General features: G+C 43.1%; 1 protein-coding gene across 3 annotated transcripts in view; it reads left to right on the forward strand.

Moving 5' to 3' along the window:
• The window catches only part of uvrag (UV radiation resistance associated gene), a 77,206-nt gene extending 63,635 nt beyond the window's left edge, over positions 1-13,571 (forward strand). Inside the window, exons 14-16 of one of the 3 annotated variants that reach the window (XM_070917432.1) lie at positions 3,455-3,546; positions 12,627-12,987; positions 13,096-13,571. In XM_070917432.1, coding sequence (XP_070773533.1) covers positions 3,455-3,546; positions 12,627-12,987; positions 13,096-13,458 — 816 coding nt within the window. In that variant the 3' untranslated portion in view covers positions 13,459-13,571. Of the gene's footprint in view, positions 1-3,454; positions 3,547-12,626 lie in introns of all 3 variants that reach the window. The other 2 variants (XM_070917433.1, XM_070917431.1) reach the window with 2 other exon arrangements.
• The last annotated feature ends 7,200 nt before the right edge of the window (positions 13,572-20,771 follow it).

Genomic DNA, 20,771 nt, shown 5'->3' on the forward strand with positions numbered 1-20,771 from the left:
AAACAGGGAAGGGAGTGTCCAGACACAAAGGTGTGAGCAGCGACGAGGAGACCTGGCCGGATCTGTTTCACTATGTCATCGTGTGAAAGAGCCCCCCCCCCCCCCCACTCCTCCTCAAATGCTCTCGCCTTTCAGCCGTCCTCAATGGGCCCTGGGAATTTCTCACCCCGATCTGGTTAGCCCCATTACAAAGAACCCCTGGCCAGCTTGAAAGCACTCTTCCATACACATACTCACAAGCACGCAAAGGACTCCACCAGCATTCATCACAATGATGTATGAACGGGAAACCTGAAATGACAAGCTGTCTCAAGTGGACTGATTCTGAGCAATTTGTATGATCTGGTCTGTAGCTGTTGACATAGAAGCACTCAGAGGCTGTTCCTCATTGCCGTGTTTGTATAAAAATTCTCCAAGATACTCACTTTACTGGGTTGTGGACTGAGTTATTATATAAATTATGAACAAATTTTCACTCCTGTCATGTGCAACAGGAATTAATTTGTTGTGCTTCTACCTCATATTAGTTACAACACACTCCCAAAGACCAATTTGGATTTACAGACCAGAATCAAAACCTTCCCGGCCAGCTGTTTGTTTCCATCCTACAGTCAAAGGTTTTATGGCGCCGACAATTGGAAATGACACCCAACTTCGTGTCATTAAGCTGCCTCACAGATTTCTTCCTCTTTTACAACATTCTCTGTTCTCTTTCCCTCCAGACGACACAGCCGGGTCACTAATGTTTTTCCGCTTGTCTCAAGTGAGCATTAAAGAAGGGAGGGGGGTTGAAGTTTGCATATTCGACAGCCAGCATCCAGGATATATGCCTTCCCAGGACCAAGGCCATGAGCAACACACATATATATATATATATATATACACACACAGTGCACTCGGAGGAGAAACTTAATGCAGCCTCCACCAGGGAGGGCCAGACCAGTTTATGAATATTGATAGAGTTTGGCTGGCTGAGTGCTGGGTCAGCTGTAGGGCTGCAGTATTCACTCTTCCAAAACTGTCTGAATGTGTTTAACACATCTCATTACAAAGACAGTGCGAAGCAGCAGTCACCCAGCGCTGGTGGTTCTGCACGGATGCCAACCAGACACTTAGCTCAAGTGTTGCTGGTGCCCACTGGCAGAGATTTGGCAAACGCCCGAGTGAGCATGCATGCAGGTAGAATTCCTCTGTGTTGGCTTGCTGGAGGCATACATTATGAAGAATCTTGGACCAGCTGCATTCCTCACAGGAATATTAAGCATCCACACATGTGCTTCCCAGTAACATCCTCGTATTTTTTAATCCCCCACAACGAGCCCCATAGTAATGAAGTGCGCTTGGGGCAAGCCAATGATGTCACCAATCACTCTCTTGTCTTCACCCATATCCAGTTACTTTGTGCTGCACGCTTGGCAAGATCCCTTCACATGAGGAAGACAATAGGAGGCACACATACAAATGCACACTCATGCTCTTCCTCCCTCCCACACACTCTCAGACATGCAGGCATGTAATTTGACATAGGGCTCCTGTCGGACACGCAGTGTGGTTATTACACACACTTCAGAGCGCAGGCCAAGTAAATGGACTTAAAGATACCGTTTTGTTACTCCTTCTAACTGAGAATCAAAGAAAGCATATAGTATATCCAACAAAGCCTGTTTACCTTTGCTGAAGCCATAATATTTATTCTTTGCTCGTATCTGATTCACAATTTCTGATTCATACTTTCTAGACCGTAACCTTGAGATTTCCATGAGACTGGGATTTTCCTTTTTTTAGCATCTGGCCACAGAACAAGCAAGCCCCCCTGCCCGATGTTGCTATGCTCTTTCTGTTTCTAAACTAGTGGTGTTATTGATCTTGGCCTACTGTTTCAAACCCAATTCCGTTCAGCCGGCCCTGTGGACAGCGCAGCGCCGTCATTTGGTCAGACCCTGAGGTTTACTCCGAGCCATGAATGGATCTCTATGTTGCTCTCGTAGGTTTTGGACCATTCCATCACCAGCTGGGTTTCGAGGCGACACCCCTTGTCCACCTCCCTCAATCTGAGCCTCTCTTGATAAAGACCTCCTCTGATACTGTCATGACTGTTGTTTCTATGGCTCCCCTAACAGGCACGGACCATTTGAGGCCAGAACACACACACACACGCACGCATAAATACTGGAACACTGATACTAACACGTGAACACTTTGGTACATGTTGTACACATACCGAACCGTTCATACCATACACTTCACACATTATCCCGGCAGCTGTTCAGACAAGATGGGATTTAGCCATTTTACGTTGAGTAGAAACTTGACACACATGCACATGTGGCCTCTGTGTACTCCTCCTATACCATTAATCAAGATTTACAAGCGCCACTATTTACTACAGCAGGGTTATGAATGAATATTACAGCATTTGTCACAAGAAAGCAGGTATTGATGTGTTTTGAGGGCTGCTGATACCCTGAAAGTCATTTGTCTCCTCCTAAATTCTCAAATGAAAATGTGACCTTTGCCCTCTGAGGCTCAAAGATTTATTTCTCTGTAATTCTTTTGTTAACATGTCACTCATCCATTACGTGCTCATATTTGAAGAAGCAGCATGTTATCCTGGGTGAGTGGTCTATCAGAGTCATGTGCTCTTCATATCCTCACCAGACGTGTGTGTGTGTGTGTGTAAAAAGCAGAGTGGTTGCCGTGGCACCCAAGTGGAAACAAAACAGATGTCAGCTGGTGCAGGCAGTGTGTGTGACAGAGGGGCCTCGGAGATATACGCTGGACGTGCGGCATGATGCTCCTCTGCTGTTCAGTAATATAGGTTAAATAAACTCTCCGGGACAAGAGTTGGCTCGCTGTGACATCGCTCAACTGTTGGAGGAGATATTTCTGGCACCAGAGCCGGAGTTTCAAGGTGGCCTTGTTGATTTTTTTTTTTTCTCACTGGATTTGATTCTATCATCGTGAAATAAAAGCACTGTGGTATAAGGGAGGGAACGTTCAAGGCCAAATTTAGAAATGGGTCTACTGAAGAGAGAGGTAGAGATCATTGGAGAATGTAATGGGGTTTCTAATGTGCTCTCTTTGCCCCATTTCGTCCAGATGTTTTAACAGCGGGTTAGGTTTTTCTTGCCACCCGCATCTCATCCCCTGTCTTTCCACACACCTTGCATATTAGTGCATATGCCTGTTATCAGGGAAGGATGCCCATTGTGTGTCCAGATGAGTAATGGTCTGATGGGGAGAGTAGAAATGTGTCATGGTGAAAGAATGTAGGCTTCAGACCTCTCCTGTAGGTGGTATTTCTTTCTTCTCCAAACATGGAGAGTGTGCATAAATGTCTAAGTGATTCGCAGTAGTGTTAGCCCAGCACACACTATATGTAGGGCTGTAGGGTATAAATATGTAGTAGGTTGTTTAAGGTTAATGATACAGTATGTGTTCCCTTTTCTTGCAGCTGAGATATCAACATGGCTTGACCACCCCAGACCTGCAGCAGACACTACCAAACTTGAAGAACTTTCTGGAACATGGCCTGCTGGTCCGATGGTAAGAGTCAGAAAGACACTTTACACCTCAAGTGTTTCTTCAGAGGTCACTGAAGCCAGAAAGATGTTATATAAAAGTCACGTATCTGTATTTACAGTGGGTTTGCTTTAATCGAACACAAGGATCAATCAATCTTAGTAGTAGTTTTATTATTTCACCAATAGGTCATTTTTATTATGTAATTATTTCATATGTTACGGTCCCTAAAACAGAAGGTATTCCTTGAAATGTATTAGTTGAAATTAAATTTTAAAATGATAATTTCCTTGTTTCCTGAATTACATCTACAGGTAAAGAGTTAAAGCATGGCTCTATACATTACAGTATTTTTCAGTTGACTTGTTTGGAGTTTTGGCAATATACTATATTGGCCCGATTATATGCCAACGCTTGTTTTTGGAAAACAACTTTTTTGAAGATTTGAAGCACTCTTAGACCTGTCCTCTTAGGAATTTTCCTCCAAGAGTCCCTTTCTCTGAAACATGGAATACTTCCATGTTAAAGCATAAAATAAATCCCACGCTTATCTAGCTTAGTCACATCCTCGCACACTCTCCTGTTAGTCTCTTGGAAGTGGTCGGAATGATCTTCTATGTTTTTTAGACTACTGGTGGCATTCAGTGTTAGCGGTAACTCTTGACAGATGATTCGGTCCGTAGTCTGTTTCTGAGGCGAAGGCATTGGGAGACGTGTACAACTCCTTTGCACGAGCCGTTGGAAAATCCTGTATGTTAAACTGTGATCAAATAACTCGAAAAGACACACTATAAACACACTTGAAGAAACTTGCTAGCCTAGCAACATTATAGCTACAGACAACCCATAATGCAACACTCTTTGTAGGTGTTATATTAAGCGCAAACTCGTCATTTGTTATTTATTCCACGACCAATGCAACAATGAATTCTGCCCTATATATATTTATTGTTGAATCGTCAGCATACATACAACGGTCACTGTTTAGGATTAATAGTATATCATTTGTAAAAACAGCAAATAATAATGGTCCTAGAAAGGTTCCTTGAGGTATCCCACAACTAGTAGATTATACACTTGAAGATCCATCCATTTGCTCTATATATCACTATACAGGAATTCTTCATGTATCGGCATTGCAATCTCAGCACAATATGGTCTGAAATTATATGGAGAGTGCTATATACCTCACCTTTGTAATGACGTACCACCTATGTACATTATCAGTACCGCCACACTTTAATAAAGCAGTACTTGATGAGATTTGCAGCAGCCACTTTGTCCCGGTGAAGTGGAATGCTTAGATCCCTGCTTCTCCCCTTCTACAGTCTTATGGCCTGTAAGTAACCCTTCACTGAAACCTGGGAGTTGTTCTGTGTCATACTTCAGCTCCGCTGCCCTATAAAAGAGAAAGCTGTCTTTGATCTCCACTCCTCTCCCAGGGTCAGCAAAGGGGAAAATGTGTATTACACACATTAATTGAATAATCTTTTGTTTTGAAAGGAAAGAAGCCATGAAAAGCCTGAGCTCTCAAATCAGCCCTCCACCACCCCTCTCCCTAATGGGAAGTGGAAGGGCCCAAAGATAGATGAGATGAAAGCATGGGCCCCTTAACCCTGAAGCTGTGTGTGTGTGTGTGTGTGTGTGTGTGTGTGTGTGTGTGTGTGTGTGTCTGTGTGTGTCTGTGTGTGTCTGTGTGTGTCTGTGTGTGTGTGTGTGTGTGTGTGTGTGTGTAGACACACACATGCATGGAAGGTTTTAAAGAAGTGGAGGTGGGAGTGTAACAGTTGTACAGTGGCTTGCCACAGCCACACTCCTGTATAACAACAAGACCACAGGGACAGGAACAAAGGCTGTACTGACTCAGAAGTCATCAGCTGAGAATCAAGAAGCTGCCTTTCTCATCAGCTTGATCCGCACTGAGCTTCAAAAACATATGTTGAGATCAGTCATTCGCATTGTCATACGATATAGGCAATAGGGTTAGCAACACCTTAAAGGAATAGTTCAACATTGAGGGAAAATACGTGTTTGAGTTCTTGCCGAGAGTTAGATGAGAAGATTGATAGCACTCTCATTTCTGTGTTGTAAATATGAAGCAGCCAGCAGCTGTTTAGCTTAGCTTAGCAGAACGACTGTAAGCAGGGGAAACGATCAGCCTGTCAGTCCACCAGCACCTCCAAAGCTCAATAAAACCACAATGTGTCGTTTTCACATTTCGGTTTTTGTGCAAACAAGATATAACGTGTTCATTAGTGAGCTTTTGCTTTCAACCCTTCCTTCTTTGCATCATACCAGTCATCTCTTACAAAAATATTTTCTGTAAAGGTACTTTTAACTATCTTGCAACTCCTCAATTCAGGACAGTAATGCACACACACACACACACACACAGTTAGTTATATATATATATATTATATATATTATATATATGAGTTACTGTGGTTAAACTTGCCCTTGCACCTTCAGCCTAGCTTAAAGCCTCCAGCGAGGATGAGGAGGTGACTGTTTCACAATGCCATGTAATAACGAGGATGTGCATTGATTTTTCTTCACACACCATTGCTCTATTTCCTTCCCATATCAGTTCCAGTCGTCCTTTTCTCCTGGTTTGAAAAAGCCTAAATTCAGATACAATTTCCAGCACTGGGACCTAGCCTATGAAATATGGATTTATAAAAAAGCTGCATGGCAGCTGCAGGTAATTATCCTATAGACTGTGAGAGAGAGACTAATCTGCTTCCTCTGTCCCCCCCTTGCCACCTCTTTCTTCCTTCCACGCATCCAAACAGGGAAGATGTGATGAAGGATATGACCAAGGGCACTGTTTCCAGAACAGATTTGGGAACGGTTCCTCCCTCCATGTAGAACTAATTCAGCATGCATCCAGTCTGCAGGGAGAGCCTTTCCCAAAGCGCCAAGACCCTCACCGTGGCGGGTTCATCTCGGACAATTTATACAGACTGGATGGAAAGACTGAAGAAAAGCAGAGTACATGCATGAATATAAAAGAGTGTACTACAAAGCATGTAATACAGTGGGCTATATGATGCTCATCTGACGAGCTGCTGATCATATCTTTATACATTTCCAAACAGTACCGTCTCAGAAACACATCATAACATGTCATAATATATACGGTCCAACTCTGGTGAAAAATGGGCAGTGTAGATTTTTTAAATCTTGCTGAAGGATAAGAAACATCGGGAAAATGGTGAATCTATTACCAAGAGGCAGACAGAGACCGTACCAGAAACCCATTCTTTGTAAACTGTACAGTCTGCTGAGATCAAAGCAAACGCGTTCAACATGCTCCCATTTGCCGCTCCACATCCGCAGAGGGCCTGGCAGAGGTTCACAGGGCCCTAATCCCACTCCGGTGCCTGGAAGCAGGGCTACATACACGGGGGGGGGGGGGGGGGGGCAAGGTGTGGCAGAGCGCCTGGCCAGGCAGATTCAACACTGCAGCTGGAGGATGTGAACCTCCCCAAAGACCCCATAGTGAGTGAAAAGTTAGCAAAACCACGGTAGTCCCCTTGTGTTACATGATGTACACAAAGCATTGCAATATTTAGACAGCTGTAGTCTCGTCAATGAAACATAAAAGGATATAATGTAAAATTTATATACCTAAAATAAGCATTTGCAAGGTACATTAAGCCTGACAGGTGGCCTATGGATTTACTGTATTTACAATAATGGATGGTGATTTAGAGGGATAAATCACGAATATTTCCTTTTTCCCTGTTCATGTGATATTCTGTAAAGGTACAGTGGTTCTCCAAACACCACTTTCTCCGTAGCCTTTGGGAAAAATAATGCCATTTCCATTCCATTTTTCACCCTCTTTACACCATTATTCTGACCAGCCACATGTTTACCTTTCATTTTTTAAAGGAACTTACTGTAACATGATAGCTTTTTATTTTGGAAATTAAGCTTTTAAATCCTCTAAAAGTTGGAAAAAAAAGATTGATAGATGTTACTAGAACCCACCCATCAATGTATCCAATTAACTTACACTAACCAACCTAATTTGTCAAGTTTAAGTAACTTGCTACACTGCTTATCATGACAGTACACAGGAATAAACAATACTCACTATATTCACTACTCTTCACCACAGGGCCTATGTTTTCACATTGATGGTGTTTCTTAATGTCAAACTCAGTTGAGACTACTGTTGGGATGACCATGTGTTTGAGTTGGTGTCTGTTAGCGGGGAGCAGACAATGCACTCCAGCATTGAGCTTGTGGCGTGACGTTTACTGTACACAGATTTATTTACTGGTTCATTTAACAGGGGCTGTGCTTATTAATAAACATTGATACACCAAAGTTAGAAAAAAGGCTATTTTCCTTCTGTAGTCCCTGGACAGATGTTACAGAGTCATCCTAAAAAAGAATATAAGGTTGAAATTACAACAGTTTTTTAAATAATGTATAAGCATGCAGAGCAATAATAAAAAGAGAATATAAAAAAAAAAAAAACATCATCTTACAGGACACCATTATTCTACATTATCGGGTACTAATAAAAACATGAAACACAGTCGTACATAATACAAGACATGCAAAGCAATGAAATGGGGAATATTGTGCTGCCTTATTAACCATTAATTGAAACAAAAAGCAGAATCATACAGTTCACAGACACAAGAAAAAGCACACATAAATAACAGACAGACTAGCAAGATAGCCAAGAGTGCGAGTGCAGACAGCACAGACAGACTGGGCAGCAAGGAGTAATTGATTTTTAGTCCTGACAGAGCTGAATGCTAACTAACCAAATGAATGAAATGGGCTCTAAATAAACAGTATTTGTCCAGTTCTCTAAAATGAGCTGGGATAGAGTTCCACTCTTGTCAGAATCAGAAATACTTTATTGATCAGTTGTTTTTGTTGTTTTTTTTGTTACTGTCAATATAATTGGTTTTCCTGAGATTAGCATGGAAACTGTCCAAGCTATAGTAGATGAAATATGCTTGATTTAGCTTGCAGCCAAAGCGAAGATGTTAAATGAATAACTCATAACAGCAGCAACACATAGTGCTTGACAATGTGGTTGAAATAATTCTTGTTATAAACCACACATTTATATTTGCATGTATTTTTCATATCAGTGTTTTATTTTTGTCGTAAGAACAACATTATTAACTTTGCATTAGATGTCATACGTCAGATAATGCACCATTGAGCAGTAGGAGGGCGTTTATACTGTCAGCTTGTTGATCGTGTTGCACATGCTGTGCTGTCGTGATTCATTGTCCTCAAAGGCCAGACAGTCAATAAGTCCTGCTCTGGTGAAGCAAAAAGAAAACTTAGCTTCCACCTTAGTGAATATCAAATTTAGTAATGTTTGCTGTTGCAGTTTCACAGGGATTTCCCTAAACCACATCAAATGACCAAATCTTATCTGCCGCTGTTTGTTTTGGCCCTAAACCGTGGCTCCTTAGCAAGATTGAACAGGGGCATGTGTGAAGCCTGTCGGGGGGATTGGACAGTGGAATGGTCTGGCTTACTGAATTCCTGAGTCGGCCTGAAATATGCCAGGTTTGACATCAGCAGTGGAAAGGAAGAGAGCAGGCAAAAAGCTTTGGAGGAGTGAAGGCTATTTCTGGCTCGGCATGTCAAGTTTTCTGCTTGATGATTTAGGCAGAGGTCTTTTAGCAGCATTTACAGTGTGCACTGAAGTTGTTGTCAGGGTAATGCAAGAGAGACTGAGGCCCAGTGAAACTTAAAGACTTACTGTAGGTGGGTAGCCTGGGCTACCAGTGGAGGCTACAGCTGCGTATCATGCATTAGGGATGAGCAACAGGCCTTTTTCCCATCAGTATGGTATGTTGAGCAGCTATCATGAATTCACTTTGCTTGTCATGAATGCCTTAGACAAAGTCCAAGCTGCACAGAAAGTTTGAAATCTGAGCTAACACTATTGTAAAGTCCCATCTTTATTAATAGTGTACATACAGGGGCAATTTCATCATGTGAATCAATAGTATAGGTTAGTTTAAATGTCTTTATTATTATTATTATTAATAATATAAGTTTATTCAGAGATCCCAGAGATCAAGCCACTGCAGCGGAAAGTTTAAAACATGAAAGTAAACATACGTATGAGATGAGGAATGCTAAAGACGTGTCCAAAAACATAATTTCACGCACAATAACAACTTCTAGTGGCCCGCAGCATCTAACAGAACGGACATCAGTTAATGTATGTGTTATGACTCAGGGATGCCTGGCAGCAAATCAAGAGTGAATATTGTCTCAACAGAACTCTGACACAGCGAATATTTAAACCCGACTATGTTTTTAACAAAACAAAGAGTCTACAGCCACACTGTAAGGCTTTACTTCGGTACAGTGGAACTTTGAGCTGAATTCTAACATGAGCATGCTAAAATGCTCAGAGCGACAATGCTAACATCCTGATGCTAAACAGGTATAATGTTTACCATATTCACCAGTATTGGACACATTTTAAACTTGAAAGGATGATAGCACTACTTGAGCAATCACTAAAGTCATAAAAATTCATCCTGAGGGGGACATGTATGTGTGTAGCGAATTCGGTGGCAATGCATCCAACAGTCGTCGACACATTTAACTTTAAACCACAGATTTTAACCTATTGGTTGTGCTCGAGGAAAAGTCAGACTGAAATATCTCAAAAGCTATTGGATATATATATATATATATATATATATATATATCCAATAGCTTTTGAGATATTTCAGTCTGGACCCAAGTGGTGGACCGACCAACAGACGGACATTGCCATCCCTAGAATCTCATTCCACCTCTTTTCAAAATGCAGTTTAACAACTATTTGGAAGAATGATTTATGCGAGGAGGGGGAAATTTCAGAGCAGGAAAAGAATAAATGTTTATTAAGAACATGAAAAATCTCACGCAGCGCACCAAGTATGTCAACAAGAGAGACAGTTAGCTCATGCAATGTAAGTATTGGGCCTTATTCTGTAAGAACAACACTGTATGAGTTCCAACTTTTCCAAACAACTTTAGGAAGTGTTTTTCAACAGTTCCGTCTTCCCAGCACCATTAATCGGCACACATGCTCACAGTGGCCATGCATGTGTAGCCTAATTGCCCGCATTAAAACATGTCATCGATATAACAAGAAAAAATGTTATGACTGCCCAGAGGTTTACTTGGCTAGAGTCCTCACAGACACACCCAGCCTCCTCTGTTACTCGTACGCTGCTGCTACACAAATAATAGAACAAATGTAAGCCTAACCTAGAAACCGAGTGGAACAAAATAACATGGTCCATGGTCTTATTATACAAAAGACTTGATGTGATGACCATGTGATTTCATGCCAGTGTCAATAATTTGTTTGTGGCAGCTAAAATCAGACCAAATGGATCATATGAGAGCGCCAGCTGGAGGTAAGAATGGAAGAAATTGGCTGATAATAATTAAAATCAAAGCCATCTAATCAGCAGTAGCCCTAAGGACATCACTCAGTCAAGCTAAAAAAGGTAGTAGTCACTTATTAGCTTGTTATAAATGATGCATGGAAACCTTAAACTTTTCGCTCAGTGCCAGTTGTCTCCGGTTTCCAAACCTGTATTGTGTTTCAAAGAGTCTGAACCACATTTTCCACTTCCAGAAATGATAATTGACTTCTCATGACATCTTTCTTTATTCCTTTCTACCAAGTCAGACTGGTGTCCATGATGGTTTCATTTGGAAAGTCACAGATAAGTGTTTGAGATGGCAAATCATTCAGCTTCTCTCCATTCCTTCTTTTTCGTTTGTCCTCCCAGAAAAGTAGGTGTTAAAGAGGACATTTATTTTCCATTTTGCCCGAAAATACTTCTCTGCAGAATTAACCATGTGCTCGTTAGGGGGGCAAGCTAAAACCGGTTGTATTAAATGATGTGTTTTGATGGACTTGCACTGCCAAGTAAAGCACAGTCCATCTCCTGTTCTGCCCACTTAAAGGCATACGGTAATGACCTGAACCTGTGAGGGTGTTCCTATTATTTTCTTAACCCTGACCTTGGTTGACCATCCAACATTTACATCTGTATGCCTCCAATTAGCTTAAATGTTAGCCATGAGGTATAGTATTTACAGGTTGTTACCATAAGCGGTTACATACTGTACCTTCGGACTGTGAATGGTTCTCATTTACTGTATCGCAGGCACTTTGAAGTTTGACAAGTTTCTTTAAAACTAGACAGGCTTCTCCACTCTTCTCAGCGCAGCGTCCTGCCTGTGAACCCTGTCAGGACCACCTCGGAAGGGTGCCTACATGGCTCATGGTTCAGGACCCTTTCAAGCTGTCGTGTGTTTAGTGGTGAAACTGTCCATCAGACTAACGAGCTTGTACACAATAAATAAATACTTCAGCTTGTTGAAGAGCCACTGTTGCAAAGAAGACTTGCAAAAGGACACCTTTCTATAACTGCCTGTCCAACTTAACAAGCAGAAATTTGTCCTCATCTCTTTAACCAACACGTGTGTCTCTGGAGAGCACAGGGAGGCCCTGCTTCACCTCTGACCCCAACAGTACAGTGCCTCGGCTCCTGAGATAGCGGAAAGGTCACGTTTAGCAGACCTCTAAGTAGTCCAGTGACCTTGGCCTTGGCTATCGGAAGAGGCGGTGAGGCCCCCATTTAAGCAAATTTATGGCTCCAGTACTGGGACGGGGCGGGGTGTCCCAGATCTCGAGTCTGTTATCTGTTATAGGGGAAAATGTCTGACATACTTGGGTGGACGCCTGCTGCATGCTTCCAGTCAGCTGAATGTGAGTGCAGTCTCACAGGCAGCATAAATGTTACAAAGAGCTGCAGCTGTCTTTCTTTTGGATCAGGGGAAAAAAGCTGGATGCTTTGGGTGGAGGGGTGCTAAAGAGATCAATGGAGAACCAGGTCCAAATAGAGCCTGGTTGTCTCATTCGACCCCTCAGGACGTCCCAGTCTCTTCTGTTGGCTGACGAGGTTGTTGCTTACTGTAATAAATCAAATATGTTATCTGGAATCTGTTACAGTGCAGTAGTTTTATTGTCATTGGTTGCATTCATGGCCGTGGTCATTTAGTGTCTTTCTCTTTCTCTCTGTTCCTCAAAGTGACCGACACCATGTCTCTAGCTCCATCCCAGTGCCGTCCAAGTCTCAGCTCGGCGTGTCTGCTGCCTCGGATATAGGCTACCCTTGCCACACCAGCTCCCCAGACCGAGGCCTGAGGAAAAGGGCGAGCTCGGAGGCAGACAAGCCCAAGTACAAGCCAACTCCTCCACCCAGCTACAACACAGCCATGGGTGAAGAGCAGCCCCCCGTTGGCCTGGCACCACCCTCACCTTCACCCAAACACCTGTCCTCCTCCCTTGATGCCGGCATGGCCTCACTTAACCTGGCCAAGACTACGGAGGCCAAAGAGGAGGGAGAGCAGAAGGAAGAGAAGGAGGAGGGCGGGGAGACGGCAGCAGAGGTGGAGAGACGCAGAAGCATTGACAGGGAGATTGAAGTAGATAAAGAAGAAGAGACTGAAGAGCAACCACCCAGTAGCACAGTTGCACTCAACTCTTCTACAGTGCAGGACACTGGGGAGGAAACGGTGGCCACTAGTCAGCACACAGGGGCCATGAACGGCTCTTTGGTACCCGGACATGTGCCTGTCAGCCTGGTCCCAGAGCTGCGCTGCTCTGTGGAGCAAGCTGAGGAGATCATGGGCACAGAGGCCACCGGTTTAGGCCTGGGGTTGGGGTTAGGGCTAGCAGACGAGGCCCAGCTGGAAGACTACCGCTGCATCCCTGTGGACCACGCAGTAGCTGTGGAGTGTGATGAGCAGGTGCTGGGCGAGCTGGACGCCGCGGGCTTTGAGGAGTTCTCCAGGCGCATCTATGCACTAAATGAGAACATGTCCAGCTTCCGCAGACCGCGCAAGAACTCTGATAAGTGAGGCCGAGGACCTAAGGAGGGAGTGAGGCATGGAAATACTCGCACAGGGGATTTGGACAAATACGAGGCAGGGACGTGAACTGAGAGGACAACTCCCTTATGGCAGCATCTAAAATCATAGGACCTATTCTGGAATAACGACCAATTTGCACTTATTGTAAACATTTCCATAGTAATCTTTTAAATGAAATGCAGTTAAAAGTGCAAGTATTGGGACAGTAAGCCTCACTTTTATTTTTGATGCCAGCATTAATATATTTTTTAACATTGGATGGAACAATAAACCATTATTCAGACATTTTTATTCACAAAATAATTTGGCCTCAGCTTTAACAATTGCTCTCTAAGAATTCGTGTCAGTTACTGTTGTTCTTCTTAGCTTCATTATCGTCTCTGTACCGCGTTTAAAATCCACGTCCACAGCCAGAGTGCAGCCGGGGTATAACAATGTTTCAATGCAGAAGCTCCAAATCATTTTCCATGTCACTGTACCTCAACTTTCAGCTTAACAAGAGAAGCTTCTGCTTGCTTCCTCGCTTGAGTTTATTTTGTGACATTTTATCAGTTGTAGAGCCATTAACGTAAACAACAGACACACACACACAGAGGATGGTTGTTTTATCAAAGCGAATCCTCTTGTAGCACGCTGTCCTAGTACTTGCACCTTTGACTGTGCAAGCAAGTGTTCAGGGTGCATGACAGTGGGTGTGTGCAGGAGGGAGAACATGATGTGTATGCGTGTGTCGGGGCTTCACATTAGCATGCAGCCACAGTCACACAATCACAGTTAGGGTTACTTCAAGTAATCCCACCAATGACCTTTGAACAAGGTAGAACTTTGCTACCACAAAGAGAGGCAGGAGCTGGAACCGGTAGCCCAATCAGAGACTCCCTAACTGTGGCACACGGCGTCTCCTCCCCTTCAACAGCTCGACCCAGTCGTCAGTCTCTACACAGGGTTGAGTGTCTCCATCAGGTCTTAAGAGAAGGATCACGAGTGGCAGGTTGGAGCTTACAGCACATAGCAGGGATACAGTGCAATTGTTCTTCTGTCCATCTCCATGTCCTCTTTTTTTTTCTCTTTTATTTTTCCAATTTTAATGTACCCCATCAATATTAACATCGATGTTAATGTTGCGTCCACTGATTCTCATATTAAGTAGACCAAAACTTTAATTCTGTGTCTGTGTTCAGTTGGAATGTCTCACTCAGGCTCTATTGTAAGTGTTAATAGCAAGTGTCTCGATCCCATTGTCTGTGATTTTGTCCCGTGTCTCCATGTTCGGAATGCTTTCTTGCACTGGTATTCAATTATTGCATTATTTATGTCTCTCAACAATTGTGTGTGCTTTGTTTCAAAGGAAATCAATATTTAGTTTTATTTTCCCCACTCACATGGGATGTCACTCATAATATTGTCAAATGTTGGACTGATATCATCGCCAGTGTCTGGGTCCTGATGTGGACAGCTGCTTTGCATCGCCCGCCATGACAAAGATGGACTCTCCACCGGCAGCCCACTTTGTGTTTGTGATCCAGTACCGTGGTTGGGAAGTACTGTATTTAAAACTAAAGGATGAACCATGTTAGATCATTTCCATAAACTGCTATACAGTTCAGTAAGCGACCATGTACATATACTTTTGTATGGAGGGTTTCTTTTTTTGTTATTAAAGACTTGCAGTCCAATGGCATGGATCTATGTAGCCCCCTTTAAGAGTGGTCTGCCTACATTTGTATTGGTGTGGGTGTGCTCTAGTTTGACTGTGAGGTCTCTAAACCTCACGTGTTTATGTTTACCATGTTCACCATCTTAGTTTGGCGTGTTAGCATAGGGTTAGGGCCAGTAGCTGAAAGATTACCACACATTTCAAGCACATGGTAGCACTTGAGGAAAAGTCAGGGGACCACTGAAGTTGTTTGGATTCGTCCTCTGGGAAGCGTGGATACCTGTACCAAATTTCATGGAAATCCATCCAACAGTTGTTGAGATATTTCAGCCTGGACTGGTGGTGTCGGACCTACCAACAGCTACACCACTACCATGGCTAACAATCAGTAAAGATTCATTAAAGAACCTCATAATGACATAAAGGAAGACTACTCCGAGAAGAAAACAACAAGGATATTATAGCATTTAACTTCTATGTGTGTGAAGCACCTGATATCCATGTAGACCATAATACAAGTCAATAGCAGGCATTTCCACACAGGTCACCCAGCAGAAGTCATGAACTTAAAGTGTCTTGTCTTTTGAGCTGCATTTGTGTCATTTAATGATGCGCACACCCACACAGGTGTTCTCAGTCATTCTGATTAGACCTCTGCTCAGGTTGAAGTTGAGTAGAGGTATGTTTGAGATCACCAACCTCTATGTTGGGGCTTCAGCTAATAATTATTTACATTATAGATTAGCATGGCTGTTTCTCAATTATTCATTTGGTTCATAAAATGTTAGAAAATAAGGATAAAACGTCCATCGAATTGTCCTAAAGTACATGGAGATGTCGTGAAAACCTGAAGATTTCCAGTTTACTATCGTATAAGACAACGAGGATAGTGTAATCCGGTCCTGTACAGACCAGCACAGTCCAACTGGTGAAAACACCTGCGTGGTCGGAACAAGGGTCTCTAACTGCACTTAGTGTACCCGTGATGACGCATAAACAACAGATGTGTCCATCTTTGCCGTGACTGTTGCGTTTGTGTGTTACAACACGATGCCGTCAGAGTTATTTAAGGACAGGGGGAAGACTCCAGCTGCATCCTCCTTCACACTGCCTGAAACGCATTCATCTGGAAGGTACGGGCTCTTCGTCTTTCACACCTTTATGCGTTTTTCATCTGCCTGGGAAACATCCCATCCGAAGTATTTTACGTGTAGCTCAATTTAGTTTTGTCAGATCGAACCGTTTGTTTCTGAGTTTTTGAGACATGCTGCGTCTTGCATCCCTGCTTATTATTGTGGGCAATAAAATGGGAAATTTGCTAAATGTACATATAGTATATAGTACTGACTGTATAATATAATGATAAATAATGTTTTACTCTTGCGTGATAGTTCTTTAATCATTTGCATTCTAGCCAGCATCTAAGAAGAGTGACTGTAGTGTTTTCTGTATTTTGGCCAGATGAAACTTTAATGATCCTCACAAGGAAACTGGTTTATTTCAGATTCCTAACATCACATTATATTTGCTTTGAACTAAGCAGAGCTAGGTTAGCCGGAACGAGTTAAAGCTCTTTCCCTTCATTGGCCCTGACAATGTGAGCACCGCAGACCTTACGTATATGCACACATGTGGTTGTACATGTGACTAACCTTACAGTGCCTTCACTACTTGAAGTAAGCCCTTTTCTAATGAAATAAGCCCTTCTGCATTCCTTTACCTCATTATGCACTTCACTGAGTAAAATCCAGCCTTTCTGGTGGTATTACCATGTCACTTTGTTGTCAGGGCTCCAGGTAATGCATCAATTTGTTCACATTAAACACCGGAAAACAGCAACTTAAGGCATTTGAAGCACACTGTCAACTCGTAATTCACATCTCCTCTTGGCTGTTTCAGACAGATTATGGTTGACTGCTATCAATATAATTCAGCCCATTACTCACGGCAATAAAGCTTTCTCTTTCAGAATCACCTGTTGGACTTTTCACAGTCTTTCCCATTAGGAATTTCAATAATGTAGATGTTTGCTGAGTCTGTCCTTTTTAATGCTTTCTGTTTCCAGATACACATAAAGCACTTTCCTGCTTCTCGATCCTATAAGCTCCTGGTGTCACTCTGCAGACAGTCTGCTCTCACGGCTAAGCCCCTACAGGTGTCTGAAGGCCTCCAACGCTCGGCCCTTCTGGGAGTGACATTTCATCCAGCCAGAGATGGGACATTTGTGCCATCATGGAAGCCAGACCTGCTCCAAGTGTAGCGCGTGCGCGGCGTGTGTGCGTGCGTGCGTGCGTGCGTCTACACAGGTGCACGGCTTAAACCTTCGATAGTTCGCAGGTTATTATTGTAGTTTATAAAGTTTATGAGAACAAGAACCGAGGCATTGAGAGTGAGAGTAAGCAGGCCTTATTTCCTTACTCACAAAGCCATCTTCATATTTTTGAACTGAGTGTTCAGTTTAAAGAGTTCAGCGCTGCTGCGATGTATAGTCTGCAGCGCTGTTCATCATCACAGGCACCTCACAAAATACACACCGGCCATAGCAGCACCGCTGCCTGTCTGAGCCGGGCCCTCTGGGCTTTGCACTGCGATGAGTGTATGTGTGTGACAGTAATGAAAGAACCCTTAGTCTCTGTGTTTACCCCCATAGCAGTGTCCTCATTAACTCTGATTATTGATTTAAATAGTCACTGGCCGAATTGTCCAATCCAATCCAAGAGTAGAGTCCATCTCAGCCAGCATCATGAGTAGGATTAACAGTGTGCACGGGGAGGAGCATCGCTGCCGTCCGTCAGCACCTCATTAATACAGCAGCCATATCGTCTGACACACCATCAGTCCCAGGTCAAAGTCAGTCAGCGTGCCCTTGTCATTCTTAGGTCTCAGTGATACTCTATACCCTTGTCAATACCTGGTCTCTCATACAGTAGATCCCTCGTCATTATTACTGTGGATGTCACTCGTGCACTGTAATCCTGTCATTGCTGCATGTCAGGCATAACGGCAGGCACTGTACATTTATTTTTGGAAATCTGTGAACAAATGGGAGAGAAGAAAAGTCAAGAGCGTTTGATGCATTGCAGAATATTGTGCGGGTTAATGACCATCGGGCTTGTCTTGGGAATGAGACGAGAGCAGGAAGAGAAGCTACATGCAAGTGCAAATCCCTCCTTTCAGTACGTTTTAGCTTCTGTTTGTTTTAGGCAGTTGACTGCAACAAAGTAAAAGTCTTCTGCAGAGAATTACATCCAAAAGCAATAGTTAGACAATTTGGGAAATCCACTTATTTGCTCTCTTGCTGAGAGTGAGACGAGAAGACACATGCCACTATCACGCCTGTGCATTAAAGTGAGACCACGTAACACGTTCCTGTTCTTAGAAATGAAATTGTGAGTTCATGAGCATGCACCCTTGCTCAATCCAATGCACTCGGGGATTTTCCCAGTGCGACCCTCATTACATCTGGTATGACAAGTAGCTTATGCTGACTAACGTTAGCAAACTAGATAGATATAGGCTTGTTTAAACTATGATGCTGGAGCCATGAGACTGTTAGTTTAGCTTAGCACAAAAAGTGGAGGCAGGGGAACAGCTAGCCTGGCTCTGCACAAAGGTTGGAGAAAAAAAAAGGACCTCTAAAGCTCACTGATTAACTTTGTTTGTTTAATCTGTACAAAACCCGTGTAGTGTAAAAACGGCAAATTGTGGTTTTACTGGAGGTTGTATGTTAGTCGTGTTAAGCAGATTTCTATTTTACCTTTGGACGGACCCGGGCAAGCTGCTTGCCCCCCGTTTCCTTTATGCTAAGCTAAGCTAACCACGTCCTGGCTGTCGCTTCATATTTAACGCACAGATATGAGAATGGTATCAATCTTCTCATCTAACTCTCCGTAAGAAAGCAAATAAGCGTATTTCCAAGACTATTCTATTAACTTTGCGTACAGTCCTCGGGGAAACGAATTGACTTTGTGTCGAATGTATCACTAAACTGTGTCATAATGTGAATGCCCCACATTTAAGTCTCGTCAGAGGGGACAAGAAGAGGACAGGAGTCAGATATCAGCCTTGGCCAGCGTTCAATTCTGTGGTTCAAAGTCAACACAAAGTACTTTCTCATTCATTAGCGGGTTGAGACCTCATACTACGACTGTAACTCTTTATAGCTGGATTATAGTCATAATACAGGGATTGTGGGACTGCGTTACAAGCGTGGAGGGAGTCGCAGCAGCTCTGGTGTCCTGTCTGAGAGCTCAGACCAGGCCCCGGTGGATCCGTTTCACCTCGACCCGTCCTGGTCCTGGACTCGGTCGGTCATCATTTTGCTGCGACCTGGCTCAGCTGTTTAAGCCATCTCAGAAACAAGACTATCTGCCTGGATGAAATCCCAGTCACCTCTCCAATCGTCTGGCAGCAAAACCTCGCTCCTCGCTGTCACTCCCAGTGTTCTCTCTTTTTTTTTTAAACGCGAGCCCAAACCTTTCCCAGCCGTTCAGCAAACTCCGACTTTTATAGGGCTGACTTATTCTCCCCACATGCTCCAGTTGCACGGCCTAATGAAATGCAGTGGTGTCCGGCTGATTCCACTGCAGCAATATCAATATTGGGATTGGAGTGCGGCGAGTGCAGAATTCTGGGTAAAAAATAATATCACAATGACCGTGACGGTTTTATTGTGGACCTTGTGAAATTAAAACCGATTGCTGGGGACTGATGTCATCACACTCATATGAGGATTTTGTGGTAAATTCATGCTTGAAGACATTGTGGCTTTCTATAATTACCTTTAGAAAGTTTGAATGACGTAATGGACACCTGACAGACAGACGAGGAGGGGAATACTCCCCGAACACACAATGGGCCTTAACAACAGTCCCCCTACAGCTAACAATGGGGAACAATAAGAAAAGGCATATCACAGCACCGAGGGAAAGATTAGATTTTTGCTGGATGATCGTTTTGCCTTTGTACAGTAGCTATTGTGCTGTATACGATGTACATGTTTTGAAGTAGATGTACTCTCATGGATAACATCACGCTTTCTCCTCTCTTATTTCTGGGAATGGTTCCCTCTCTCTGTGTGCCTTTTGAGGTACAGCCATGCATTGATTCATGGTCCTGATCTCGTGACTAAGACACTGGCTGAGCCACCACAAACGACAACGGTGTCCTGCTGAGCTGCTACCAAGGATTAGCTACCAACTGCACGGCATCTGGTGAGAAGAGTAAAAAATACCATTGGTGTCTGCATGTTGTTTGCACATATTGAACTATTATTGGTAGATTGTTTCAGCATGATTTTGCTCTTCTTCTGACCGAGTCCCACCTTACCCGTTTATATAGTCCGATATGTAACACCCAGTATGTCCAGGTGCAATGTGAATGGAGTTGCTTTTCCCAATTACGCTTTAGATGAATGATTTTCCATCTAAAAAGTAGCAGTTTGATTTTGCCTTGCATATTTGGAACATGCTTATAAAAAAGAACACAACTTAAGTGCTTAGGTGAAGTGAATTGGTGGACCAATTCACTTCAGCATGCATCTGAACGTCAAGTGGCACTTAGACAGTGCCTGTTTACTATTCATCTTTTTTTTTCTCAGAATCAGACTTTATTTATTATATTAAGTATTGGTGCTGCTGTTGAT

Source organism: Enoplosus armatus, chromosome 13 (genome assembly GCF_043641665.1).
Source record: "Enoplosus armatus isolate fEnoArm2 chromosome 13, fEnoArm2.hap1, whole genome shotgun sequence".
NCBI lineage: Eukaryota > Metazoa > Chordata > Actinopteri > Centrarchiformes > Enoplosidae > Enoplosus > Enoplosus armatus.